Source organism: Lipotes vexillifer, unplaced genomic scaffold, assembly GCF_000442215.2.
Source record: "Lipotes vexillifer unplaced genomic scaffold, Lipotes_vexillifer_v1.1 scaffold584, whole genome shotgun sequence".
In the NCBI taxonomy this organism is placed as follows: domain Eukaryota; kingdom Metazoa; phylum Chordata; class Mammalia; order Artiodactyla; family Lipotidae; genus Lipotes; species Lipotes vexillifer.
Genome location: NW_006783036.1, coordinates 1,501,169 through 1,514,027, shown reverse-complemented (window position 1 = coordinate 1,514,027; position 12,859 = coordinate 1,501,169). Strand labels below are relative to the sequence as shown.

Sequence of the window (12,859 nt, the reverse complement as noted above, 5' to 3'; positions counted from 1 at the left end):
CCGGGCCAGCGCCCCTCGGCCGGTTTCGTTTCCCCCGCCGGGCGGCGCACATGGCGGGGCTGCCGCGGGCGCCGGAGAAGGTGGCGACGTTGCGCCTCCGCCGCTCCCGGCGGGGCCGCCGGCTCAGACCTGACAGCCCCGGAGGGAACGACGGGCGCGGGGACGGGAGCGAAGGTTGCGGGTGCGTGTGCGTAGAGAAGAGGAAGGGCGAGGAGGTCGCAGTCGGGCCGGGCGTCCGCGCACGCTCCGCTGCGTCCCGCGAGGCCGTGTTCCGTGGGTGTAGTTGGGGACGGGTGGCTCTGGAGTAAGCCCTGGCTGCCGAAGGCGCAGCTATGACCGTGGAGAACAGTTGTACAGACTTTCGTCGTCGAGGGATGTATCACAAGTTTGTTGACAACACGGGCTGGGTTGGGGAGAGGAGAGGCCTGTGTTCGTTCCTTGGCGGTCGTTAAAACATGGCTTCTCGGCCGAAGCCGACCGTTGACGTGGTGACTGGTCGGATAAAAACCCAGAGCAGCTGAAGCGCCGTAGTTGGTTGTCGTTTTAGTCTGGTGTCTCCTAGAATCACACCTTTGTCCAAATGGAGGCCTTTTATGTTGCTGCAGGTGTCCCGTGTTAACGTGAGTCTGAGAACTGGTTTTTGCGTAACACAGATGCTTTTAACGTTGGAGCCTTAGGCGTGATTAAACGGAACGGACAGGGAGGTGTCTTAATGCAGGAATCGCGTTAAACGTGGGGGATTTGTTTGTTCTCTCTCCTCTCTTTCAGAGCTGTTGCGCAGCCATTGGTACCTGTATTGGGGAAACATAGCATACAAGCAAGAAGCTTACAGCCTCAGTGGCGAAAATTTTTTCATGTCAGAGACCGAGAACTCTTGCAGTCGTTTATGTCATCCCTTCTTCTCCAGACAGAGGATACCAAAAAGTTGCAATCAAAGATCTCTTCATCTTATTGATAAAGCCACTAATAAGCCAAAATGTCTGTCAACGTCAACCGCAGCGTGTCAGACCAGTTCTATCGCTACAAGATGCCCCGTCTGATTGCCAAGGTAATGTTCGTCTTCATTTTAGTAGCAAGTCCTAAGCTTTTTTTCATAGATTATTGAAGATTGCTTCTCCCGGGGTAGACGCGCAAAATTAAACTTCTTACTTCCTTTAGGTTGAGGGCAAAGGAAATGGAATCAAGACAGTTATAGTCAACATGGTTGACGTAGCCAAAGCGCTTAATCGGCCTCCAACGTGTAAGTAATGCCTCTTGAAAGAAGTCTAAAGAGGCATTTTATTGACACAAACATGATAATTTTTGGTCTGCAAAATCTTGCCTGAATTGTATGTTGGTTAACTCCTGGGTCGAGTGGAAATTTGGGCTTAAAACTCATTGATGTGTTAGTTGTTTCTAGTATAAAAAACTATCTGGGCAACACATTTTTTGAACCTAGCAACTTAAAAATATAGAGTGATATTTGTATAAATGAGGATGAGCAGCCAAAGATTAATTTAGTTAACTCTAATGAACAGACTTTCTTCCCCCAAATAGATCCCACCAAATATTTTGGTTGTGAACTGGGAGCACAGACCCAGTTTGATGTTAAGAATGACCGTTACATTGTCAATGGATCTCATGAGGCGAATAAGCTGCAAGACATGTTGGATGGATTCATTAAAAAATTTGTTCTCTGTCCTGAGTGTGAGAATCCTGAAACGGATCTGGTGAGTGCCTTTGAGGTTTTTGTCAGTAAAAGAAAAAACTGTATCTGTTTCTGTGATGTCAGCAAATTATGTTCCCGAGAAGGCAGAGCGAACATTAAATTTTGCAGGTATTTCCATACTGATTTCATGTTTAAAAAAAAATTATTTTGATATTAGACTTGTGTTATAGATGCCTCTTGATGGTTAGATCCTTTCATATTTTGTTCCTGACAGAATTTTCATCATATATTATGTTTGACATACTTATTTTTGCTTTTTTGGCAGCATGTCAATCCAAAGAAACAAACAATAGGTAATTCTTGTAAAGCCTGTGGCTATCGAGGCATGCTTGACACACATCATAAACTCTGCACATTCATTCTCAAAAACCCACCTGGTAAGTGCTTATGATAACTTCTAAAATCTTGGCATAAAGCACCTGATTGTTGGAAACAATGGAAGTTTCTTTGCTGCTGTAAAACTGGAGTGAGGTTGACCTTTGAATACCTGCACAAGTGAAAATTTGCCTATAACAATAGGGTCAGCCTTCTACATCCAAGGTTCAACCAACCATGGATGGTGTGATACTGTAGTGTGTATTTATTGAGGAAAAAAATCTCCATGTAAATGGACCTGTGCGGTTTAAACCTGTGTTGTCCAAAGGTCAACTGTTTAAGAAATTTTTAGTCACTATGCCATATTGTACTGAATTTTTTTTTTTTTTTTTTTTTTGCGTTATGCGGGCCTCTCACTGTTGTGGCCTCTCCCATTTGCGGAGCACAGGCTCCGGACGCGCAGGCTCAGCGGCCATGGCTCACGGGCCCAGCCGCTCCGCGGCATGTGGGATCTTCCCGAAACGGGGCACGAACCCGCGTCTCCTGCATCGGCAGGCGGACTCTCAAGCACTGCGCCACCAGGGAAGCCCTATTGTACTGAATTTTGAACTTTTTTGTTAAATGTACTGTTTTATGTGTTGTTAAAGGTGAAGTACAGGCTGCCAATTAAACTCTACCACATTCTCGATTTTCAAGACTTGTCTTAGGATGTATGAAATACTGTAAAACAAATTGTAATGGGATCCTAGTAAAGGATCGGTTTCTGGAAAACTTTTGTAAATGTGGGTCTTTGCTCATTAAGCTAAAGTGGTTTTAGAGCATGCAAGCAACACTCTGTGGCAGATGATCAAAACTCTGACACAATTTGAGCTTGCTATAGCAAGAAAGTCTAACCTATTCCGGTGTTCTCTTCTCCGTGAGACAAGCCGTTATATAGGCTTAAACAGTGTTCCAGCTGTTGGCTAAAGTGCAGTTAAGAAATACCCTTATTTAAGTTCATGAGGGATGGAAGGAGAGGGTCGTGAGTGCCACTTTAACTACCTGGTCTTCTGAGGTATTACCACTCAGTCTTAATTTTACCCAATAGTTAATACCACTGATAGGTAGGGACATTCCATTCTCAGCTTGAGTTGCTTATCTACGAAATACAGTGGATGAATTTGACTTGTGAATTCATTTAGAATTATAGGTAGCATTCTGTGTGTGGTTTTCTGAGGGGAGGGTTTCAAAGCAAAAGGGCAAGATTTTAAATGTTCACAGTGGGCGATAAGGTGTAATATAAGTTACGGTACTAAACTTTATTTCCTTTTTGTCCCTGTAGAGAATAGTGACAGTGGTACAGGAAAGAAAGAGAAGGAAAAGAAAAATAGAAAGGGCAAAGACAAGGAAAATGGTTCCATGTCCAGCAGTGAGACACCACCACCACCACCACCACCCAGTGAAATCAGTCCTCCGCATGCTGTGGTCAGTGCAAGGTTGATGGGTGTGGTGGGCACTAAAATTGTGTACAGTGTGACCTTTGGTTGAGGTGAGCAGAAATAAACTGCTCTTCAGTGAACAATACATCAGTATATTGGGTTCCAGGTGCTATTTGTTGACTAAACTAATGTGAACACAAGTTTAGTGGGAAGTTGTTGTTGACTAGAAATCTGGGATTTCTTTTTATTATCTATAAGGTCGTTTTTTTGGCTAAGCAGTTTTGTTTTTAAAAACAGGAAGAAGAGGAAGATGATGATTGGGGGGAGGATACAACAGAGGAAGCTCAAAGGCGAAGAATGGACGAAATCAGTGACCACGCGAAAGTTTTAACTCTCAGTGATGATTTGGAAAGGACTGTTGAAGAGCGTGTCAATATCCTGTTTGATTTTGTTAAGGTAAAATGCTTGCTTCAAGAACAGTTAAACATTTCGTGATCATACTAAATCAGCTTCTACCCATCCCTGAGCTTTGTTAGATATTACTTTAAGCTGGGTACTTGGCAGGTAGTTTGTTGGGTTTTTTCCATGCTTCCTTTTGAAATACTCAAATACAAGTTTCACCTTCTTCTGTTTGTTCAGAAATTTTTTTGAGGGTGGTTCCAGGCATTGTTTTCGGCAGGTGTGTATTATTTAGAAGTCGTAGAACCTTCTTGAATTAGGTAGTGGAAGAGTTCATAAGAGCAGGGACTGTGGTATCTCTAGAGCAAAATGTGCCTCCATCTCACTGAATTGCTTCTTTTTATTTGCAGAAAAAGAAAGAAGAGGGTGTTATTGACTCATCTGACAAAGAAATTGTAGCTGAAGCAGAAAGACTGGATGTAAAAGCCATGGGCCCTCTTGTTTTGACTGAAGTTCTTTTTAATGAGAAAATTAGAGAGCAAATTAAGAAATACAGGCGCCATTTCTTACGAGTAAGCGAATCATTCTAGATTCATAAGATTTTAAGCTGTGTGACCTTGGAAATACTGATTTAACTTTATTCTGTCATCCTGAAAATGGAGATAATTGACCTACCTTAACAGGAATGGGAGTACCTGGAAATTGGTGCATGTAGTCCCTTATACGTGAAGTAAATCAGAGATCTGTTAAGCATTGACCTCTTTGAACGACTGCTATAGGGCCATGGCTTCAAAGAACAATTTCTAAGGCAATAAGTTTATTTAGAACATATATTAGGATTGTCAACTTAGAACTTCTAAGAAAGCTTGTTAATGCTGAGATATTTATTTGCAGTTTTGTCACAACAACAAAAAAGCTCAGCGGTACCTTCTTCATGGCTTGGAGTGTGTGGTAGCAATGCATCAAGCTCAGCTCATCTCCAAGATTCCACATATCTTGAAGGAGATGTATGATGCAGACCTTTTGGAGGAAGAAGTCATCATTAGCTGGTCAGAAAAGGTGGGGAATATTTAAATGACTCTTAAGATTAGAAGCATAGGGGCTTTTTTGGAAAGTAGTTAACTACTAATACCTAGTCTGTACATGCTTGACTGGTATAACCTGTAGGGTGATTCTCATCATGGTAGCTTTCTAGTAAGGTTTCTAGAAAACCTTGTGCTGAATACATTTATTCTGCTGAGGGGTCAAGATTAGGATGTGGCCCAGTCCCCTCAAAGAGATGAGTTTGGGCAGTTATATAAATGACTTGCATTACTTTAATTTCCTTGAACTAAGAAAATTATACTGAACACTTTTTAGGCCTCTAAGAAATATGTCTCAAAAGAACTTGCCAAAGAGATTCGTGTCAAAGCAGAACCTTTTATAAAATGGTTGAAGGAAGCAGAGGAAGAATCTTCCGGTGGTGAAGATGATGATGAAGATGAGAACATTGAGGTAAACGCTGGGGAATCGTTAAATACGGTGTTAGTGGTGGGTGTTTGAGAATTATAAAATGCCAGTATTGGGTAATACAGCCTCTTAATTTGGAAGGTAATCACATTAATAGAAAAGGTGCTGGAAATCTCTCCTACCCCCCGACATTGATTCCAAATGAACATTGTCTGAATTTCCAAAGGGAGAGTTTAACGTTAAGTATAGGGTTGATCGTCCATAAAAATAAGGTACTGTTAGGCTGCAGAGGGTTAACTTAGTTTTTACATAGACACGAATTTTCATGAAGAATAATGGCTTTCTCTAGGTAGTTTTTGTCCTTTGTTGACCATTGACTTCTTACTGGTTTTATTTTACAAGGGTTTACTGGGATAAAGGTTTACAATCAAAAATCTTCGTTTTATCAGGTGGTGTATTCAAAGACTGCCAGTGTACCGAAAGTTGAAGCTGTAAAGTCTGACAACAAGGACGATGACATTGATATTGATGCCATTTAAAGGGGTGGGTGCAGCCCAGCTTAACAGTGTAATGCTGAGAATCTTTCTGCATCATCAGCCAGAAGTGCAACATGTATGTGCAAAAGCTAAACTGGCTTAACGTCATGCTACACTTTCTACTAAAAATGTATTGCTGTGAGTGGTCTGTATTTAAACCCAACAAGACATCTAGGGAGTCCATACACATATCAGTGAGCAGATGTAGTTTGCTTATTTACAGCATGTTTCTTTTTGAAAATTTAGTGGTGGACACGTTTGGGTCACGTTTATACAGTTATAAAAATAAAGATTTGATTTTGGTCGTTCTTCAGATTTTTGGCTCTGAATGACTTAAGAAAGATGAAATAATTGGCTCCTTTAAAAAATGTTGCACCATCATTTAATCTGATAGGATTACTGGAGCCTGTTAGTACTTTTAAGTCTTATTTCTAGTCCCTCAGATTGGCATCTGGTAATGTACATTCTTCCCATGCCAAGGTGGACTGATAATCAAATGACAGTGCAACACCTCTAACTTACTGAGATGTTAAAATGACCTGGGTGACCTATAAATAATTTTAAGAACAGGTTTTGAAACTTGAATAGTGTTAGTGTTTTTGTTTTTGTTTTTTTTCATTTTTTCTATACTTGCCCCAAATTGTAGTCTTTGAAGTCATGTGCATTGCACTTTGGATGAGCCAGGGGAATTACTACATTAACATAAACATTTTATTATGTGTATGTAGCTCTTTATACTGAGAGAAAACTGAAACTTTGGGGAGTGATAAGCTCTACGATTTTATTTGGGGGAAGCAGGAAAAGGTACACTTAATCTTTAGCAAAAATTGAGCAAAATTTTTCAATCAATTTTACTCTTGATTCAAATTACAATTTCAAAATATTTAGACATACTGTATCTTTTGTTCAGTGTGGATTTTTCCCCTGATAAACTGGTTCTTTGATGACTTCTGCATTTGGATACATAGCTTATACTTTTTTGGGTTGCTATCTTGCCAAAATAAGTGTTAACTATATCTCAGATTCCCCCCCACCCCCCAAAATGTCTTATTTTTTAAAAAAGCTAAAAGCATACTTCTAAGAGCCTATATTTTGGTGTAAGACTTGGGGTGTTTTTTATTTTCACAATAGTGTGAGATACCCAGGAAGTCTGTGATGATGGCAACTGAAAGCAGGTGACTAGGGCCTGACCCAGCCCATCCTGGGCTTTAGGTTTGGAAATAACTTCTTGTGATTTGCTTGCCCAGTTTGCTGATGTAAACTCACTTGATAGAAGGGCTTATGACTACATCTGAGAAATCATCTTGAGGATGCAAATTTACACAAAAAGTACACTGGGAATCAAAATGCCTGGAGAGCACTGGCTTACATCATTCACCTCTTTGTTTGTGATCCATCTGACAGGTTACAATGAGACCTTAACAAATGTATGTAAGGTTTTTTCACATTGAAATTGTATGAACATTTGGTATAATAAAACCTTGTTAGCTTGGTATTTTAAGAAATTAAACCCTGGCAGTCTTACTGGAGAGGTACAAATTGGTCTCCAGCTGCCTTTCTTGATAGATTTTGATGAGATTGAAGGAGAGCCATAATACCTACCTGGAGGGGAATGTGCTTTGTTGCACCAAAGAGAAGAGGTTTTTGCAAATTCATGTCTCACCTAGGTTTTAAATTTTTGCCATTATCTTGAATTGTTCTGGGGGGATCAAGTTGCATTCCGCATACCCATTATCAAGCTGATGAGGTTCTGTTATAGAGGGTTTTTTTCCCCTTTTTCTTCCTCCCCCGCCCCCCCTTAAAGCTGAAGGAAAACTTACAAGGCTTCTAAACACTAAAGAGAAAATTTTGGCTTAGACCACACTTCAGTCTAGTGCCAAACTTTCAGTGGAATTCAAATCCACATAGTAAGGAGTTTATTCATAGCAGCTATCCTAATAGAGTGATCTTTCACTTTGCTGTATTCAACTGTCTTAAAACTTCCTGTTTGAAACAGCTATGTTATGTGATTAAAACAATGTTAAAATTATTTTTTGTCTCTGCTTTAATATTAACCTAAATTTTTGTTTTTAAAATTGAAGCATTGAAATCTCCCCTTTTTTGTAGCTGTTGCTTCAGATTTGTGTTGGATGTTTCCTTCTGCAGTTGCCCCCTACTCACAAAACAGATGTTGCCCATGACAGTGGCTTTCCTTAGATCGCGTGCTCTTATTCTGTAACTCAAAGTTGATTACAAACCAGAAAGGTCTGCTTTCATCCGGTTTCTTTTTTTTTTAGATTTAGATGTGTTATTTATTTATTTTATTATTATTAATTATTAATTATATTGGGCTGTGTCGGGTCTTAGTTGAGGCACGCAGGCTCTTCGTTGTGGCACGTGGGCTTCTCTCTAGTTGTAGTGTGTGGGTTCCAGAGCGCGTAGGCTCTGTAGTTTGCGGCACACAGGCTCTAGTTGAGGCGTGCAAGCTCAGTAGTTGTGGCACACGGGCTTAGTTGCCCCGCGGCATGTGGGATCTTAGTTCCCTGACCAGGGGTCGAACCTGTGTCCCCTGTATTGCAAGGCAGATTCCTTACCGCTGTACCCCTAGGGAAGTCCCCATCCGGTTTCTTAAAATCTTGCTTGGGTGTTGATGAGGGACTTGAGGTGTATCAGGTATATAGTTAAATAACTGGCTATAGTATTCAGCCTTAGTTAAGAAAGGAATGTTTCTAAAGTTAGGAGGTTAACGAACTTGGAAGGTACTATTTGGGCTCCTAAAGGTTTGAGAGAGAATGGGTGTTCATCTAATGAATTGCTACAGCTTCACCTGCCAGTATTAAGAGTAACCCTAAAATGCAAAAATTTTGCCCAACCTCTGCATTGTCAGTTTTGATGGTTTTTCAGAATACAGCCTATCTGACCACTCTAAAGCTTCAAAGCGCTCTTGGTACCAGGAACAGTATTACACTTGAATCTCTGCCCTCTCCAACTATCATGTGGTTTGTGTCCCGTCTTTGCTGAATGGATAGAGTCATGTTTACATTTTCTCTGTCCCCAGTACTCTGTATAGACCTTTACTCCTCCAAGAATGACACTCCATAAGACTTGCCAAAGTTGTTGTGTCTGACCTGTGCACAGTCTCCAGAATTTGTCCCTTTGAGCCTTTGTTGGAGGTTGGGAGGTCAGGCATTGTGGCCACCTGCCTCAGGGTTCTATATTCCAGCCCTAGCCCAACAAAGGTCTTCAGAAAGATTGCTAGTTCTTCACAGCCGGAAAATTGAACCGATCCTATGTACTAGCATATGGAAATAACACGGAGAGGTTCTTTCCTCAGAACCCAAACCAGGACTTGTACATTGTTCTTAATGACTGGCATTCGGTTATGCGTTCTGTGAGTTTAAGGGGCATATTCACCTGGGCTCTGGAGTCATCTAGGTTTTGGCAGGCCCCCTGTAAAACTGGAAGCCCATCTTTCTGTGTCTAATGGGGATGGTAATGCCTGTGTACAGCAATTAGAATACTGCAAGCAGGAGAGGTAATGCCTGACTGGGGCAGCTAGGGAAAACTGCCCTGTGTGGAAGAGAGACAAAAGGGAAGAAGAGCTCATGCTGGTACCTGCAGACATTCAGAACAGGGGTTACAGCGGATTGAGAGCAGTGGGTAGTTGAAAGGGCTGTTAATTTTGGCTGGAGCAGTTCTAGGGTGGTACAGTTTTTGCCTCAAGCAGCCCTTAATGTGCGGTGATGTTCAGACCAGTCTAGAGCAGAGGCTGAGGGGGCAGGCCATGGCCCCACCTGGGGCTCATAACATAATGTAAATAGCAGCATGAAACAGAAGCCAGCCCAGCCTGAGATAAGGATTGACAGGTGCAGGGCCAGTGTATGAGGCTGGTCCCAGTGGTCCTCTAACATCCAGGCAAGGAATCCTTCCAAAGTCCCCAGTGAGGTCAGTGGCATAAACATCAGGTAACATGTACTTCACAAGGAAGGAACAAGTCCTGAGGAGGAGACTGGCTGAAGGTTCCACAGCACACCCACACACAGCCCAGACCCCATGGCTTTTGCTGTGTAAGCTTCCACCTTGTCCCACCCTGCAGTTCTCAGGTCCTGTAAACTGGGAAGCACCTAGGGCAAGGATAAGGAGTAACTTTTTGGTCCTTAGGGTGGTTGTTGGAGGGAGGGCCAGGTAGCAGCTTTCAGGGTCCAGGCTTGACTTGGGTGAAGCTCCAGACAGAATCTGAGGCAGGGTGCCAACCTCATGCACCCCATCTGTACCCCTGGCCCCCATCTCACACTTGCTTCAGCCTTGCCCCACCTTAAGGGAGCTCGCAGACCAAAGCAGACACAGGGCAGAGGGGTGGAACTTCGGAGGAGAGAGGAAATGATTGGGGACCTCGAGGAATGTCTTAGAGAAGAGAAGAGGTAGCATTTCAAAGGAGAAGCAGGAATTTACCCCAGAGGAAGAAATAGGGCAGCACATCTGGAAAGTAGAAGCTGCTCCCTTTAGTTGAGTGCAGTGTGTGGGATGAGGCTGGAGGAGGTGGCAGTACTTATTTACAAACTGAACCCTGGAGAACTGAATCTTCACAAGCTGCAGGAATGGAATTACATTTGTATCCTGCTGCCAGGAATGCTGAGCCACTGTGGGAATCGAGGAGGGCTATTAATCCCATGGCTGACAAAGCCAGCAGCTGCCATGAGGGTGGACTGGTCAGACAAGGATGCACTTTGGCCTGGGAATGTCATGGTCCCCTGCTGTCCTGAGGGCACAATGTCAGATTGGAAGGATTAACAAGCCCAAACCCCTATCCCACAGGCAGCAGAATCTGAGCACCCAGGAGTGTTGGAACCTTCCCTGCAGACCAAGATCTCCCGTCTGGGGTTAGGACAGCACCCTGTAGGGGATTCCAGGAGGTTCAGGGCCTGAGTGAACTCACAGGGTATTTCTGTTATGACTTCCAAGCTAGGAACAGTCCTCTGTAGTTGTAGGGTTGGATTCCTCAAAGAACAAAGAAAAGCATTCTCAAATGTGGTCACAGGTCTTATGTGTTAAAGTTCTTTTGGTGACAAATAACTCATGGAGTCAGTTGGGAAGGGTTTCCCAAGGATTCACATTATGATGGAATCATGGGGAGCCCCAGTGCACAAACCTGGCCTTGCAAGGACCCAAGAGACACCAGCAGGTCCAGCCTTGTGGACACAGATTGTACCAACTAGGACTCCAGGCCCCTGGGCAAGAAAGAACATTCCTCCAGGGCGCTTGCCCACATGTCTACTTCTCTAGGTTTCTCTAGTTCTCTGTCCCCTACTCGTGAACTTTCTGGCCCTGTAAAGCTACACAGAACCTCCTCATGACTTGACTTTCTCATGGCCCCCTGTGACCATCAAGCTTCTGTTCCTGCTGGTTAATGCTCAGTTCTCTAGACTTACTAGTTGAGATTCCTAAGAAGGCATGTCTGATAGGCTCACACTGCTCTTGCAACATTTCTCTTAGGTTGATTTTTTTTTCACTTCCAGCACCATGAGCTCCAGTGGCAGCTCCAGTCAAATGTGGCCAAAGGTGGGGGAGGGGCGCAGGGGATGCAGTGTTACAAGGGATTTGAAATGTGGCTGCCAAAGGTTACCTCACAATAGGGATTTGTGATTGGAGCAAGAGAAACCCTGGTGCTTGGAAACATCCAGGACAGGGTGCTTTCACTGGAACCTATTTCCCGTGTAAAGGACATCTGCTCAGCAGCCTCCTTATATAACCAGGCAGTCAAACAGCAAGTGGACTCTGCTCTTCTGTGAGCGCCCAGCACTTCGGTTACCCTGTGTGGGAGGCAAGAGGACAGGACATGGGCCCTGCTGAAGAGATCTTAGGGTCTAATAGGGGAGGCACAGTTTGCCTTCAGGAAGCTACTGGAGGTTACCTGATAAAGAGGTGGCCTTGCACAGTTGTGGTTAGAATATGTGTGAAAGGCTGTTAGTGAAGGTTTCCTGGGAGGATGCAGAGTGGACGAGTTCCTGAGTTAAATAATGTCCTCTGGGCCACAGGGAGACCCAACTGGTGGAGCCAGATGCAGACTCAAGAGGAACATTTTGTGTGAAAGAAAAATCAGACTGGTTACCAGGCTATAGATAAAACACAGGGGGACATCAAGGAACTAAAGATGTAGAGAAAGTCAAGAAGATGATGTCTGAACAAAATGTAAATGTCAATAAAGAGAAAACCTAAAAAGAAAACAAAAGTTATGCAGTTGAAAAGTACAATAACTGAAATGAAAAATTCAGTAGAGGGATTCAAAGGCAGCCTTTGAGCACACAGAAGAATCAGTGAACTTTAGGATAAGGGAAGAACAAGAAAAAAAGATTGAAGAAAACTGAACAGAACCTAAGTGACCTGTGGAACAACCATGAAGAGGAACGACATATACATTGTGGGAGTCTCAGAAGGAGAGAGAGAGGGAGAGAAAAGGGCAGGGAAAATATTTGAAGAAATAATAGCTGAAAATGTCCTGAAGTAAATGAATGAAGCTCCATGAACATCTGAGAGGCTTAACAAGCCCCAAGTAAAATAAACACAAAGAGACCCACCAGAGACACATAATCACACTTTCAAAAGGTAAAAACTTGAAATCATCAAGAGAAGCAACTCATAACATACAGTGCCCCGGTAACATAGCAGGTTTCTCATCAGAAACCTTGGAGGTCCTGCAAGAAATGTTCAAGGGACTCCTGCAGGGTGAAATGAACACTAGACAATAACTCAAAGCCATAAGAAAAAAGAAAGATCTCAATAAAGGTAAACATGGAAAATTATAAAAGCTAGTATTGTAACAGTGGTTTGTAACTCAGTTTTCTACGTGATTTAAGAGAATAATACATTAAAAACAATCTAAGAGTAGTATAGTTTTTGTGTTATCTTTTGGGGCACTGCACTGTATAAAGATGTAATTTTGTGATATCAACAGATATGGGTAGGGATAGAGCTGTAAAGGAGCTTATGTTAGTGGTGAGTGTATAAATTCAAATCAGTGTTACAACTTTAGGATGTTAAATGTGCCCATGTTGACT

At 42.7% G+C, this 12,859-nt stretch overlaps 1 protein-coding gene across 1 annotated transcript; it reads left to right on the top strand.

Moving 5' to 3' along the window:
* The first annotated feature begins 761 nt into the window (after positions 1-761).
* On the top strand, positions 762-6,138 carry EIF5 (eukaryotic translation initiation factor 5). Its single transcript, XM_007455606.1, has 10 exons — positions 762-1,048; positions 1,159-1,240; positions 1,537-1,709; positions 1,974-2,085; positions 3,345-3,487; positions 3,739-3,897; positions 4,251-4,412; positions 4,735-4,899; positions 5,200-5,334; positions 5,739-6,138. The coding sequence occupies exons 1-10, from the start codon at positions 977-979 to the stop codon at positions 5,826-5,828; spliced, it is 1,293 nt and encodes a 430-aa protein (XP_007455668.1). The 5' UTR covers positions 762-976; the 3' UTR covers positions 5,829-6,138.
* Positions 6,139-12,859: the final 6,721 nt, after the last annotated feature.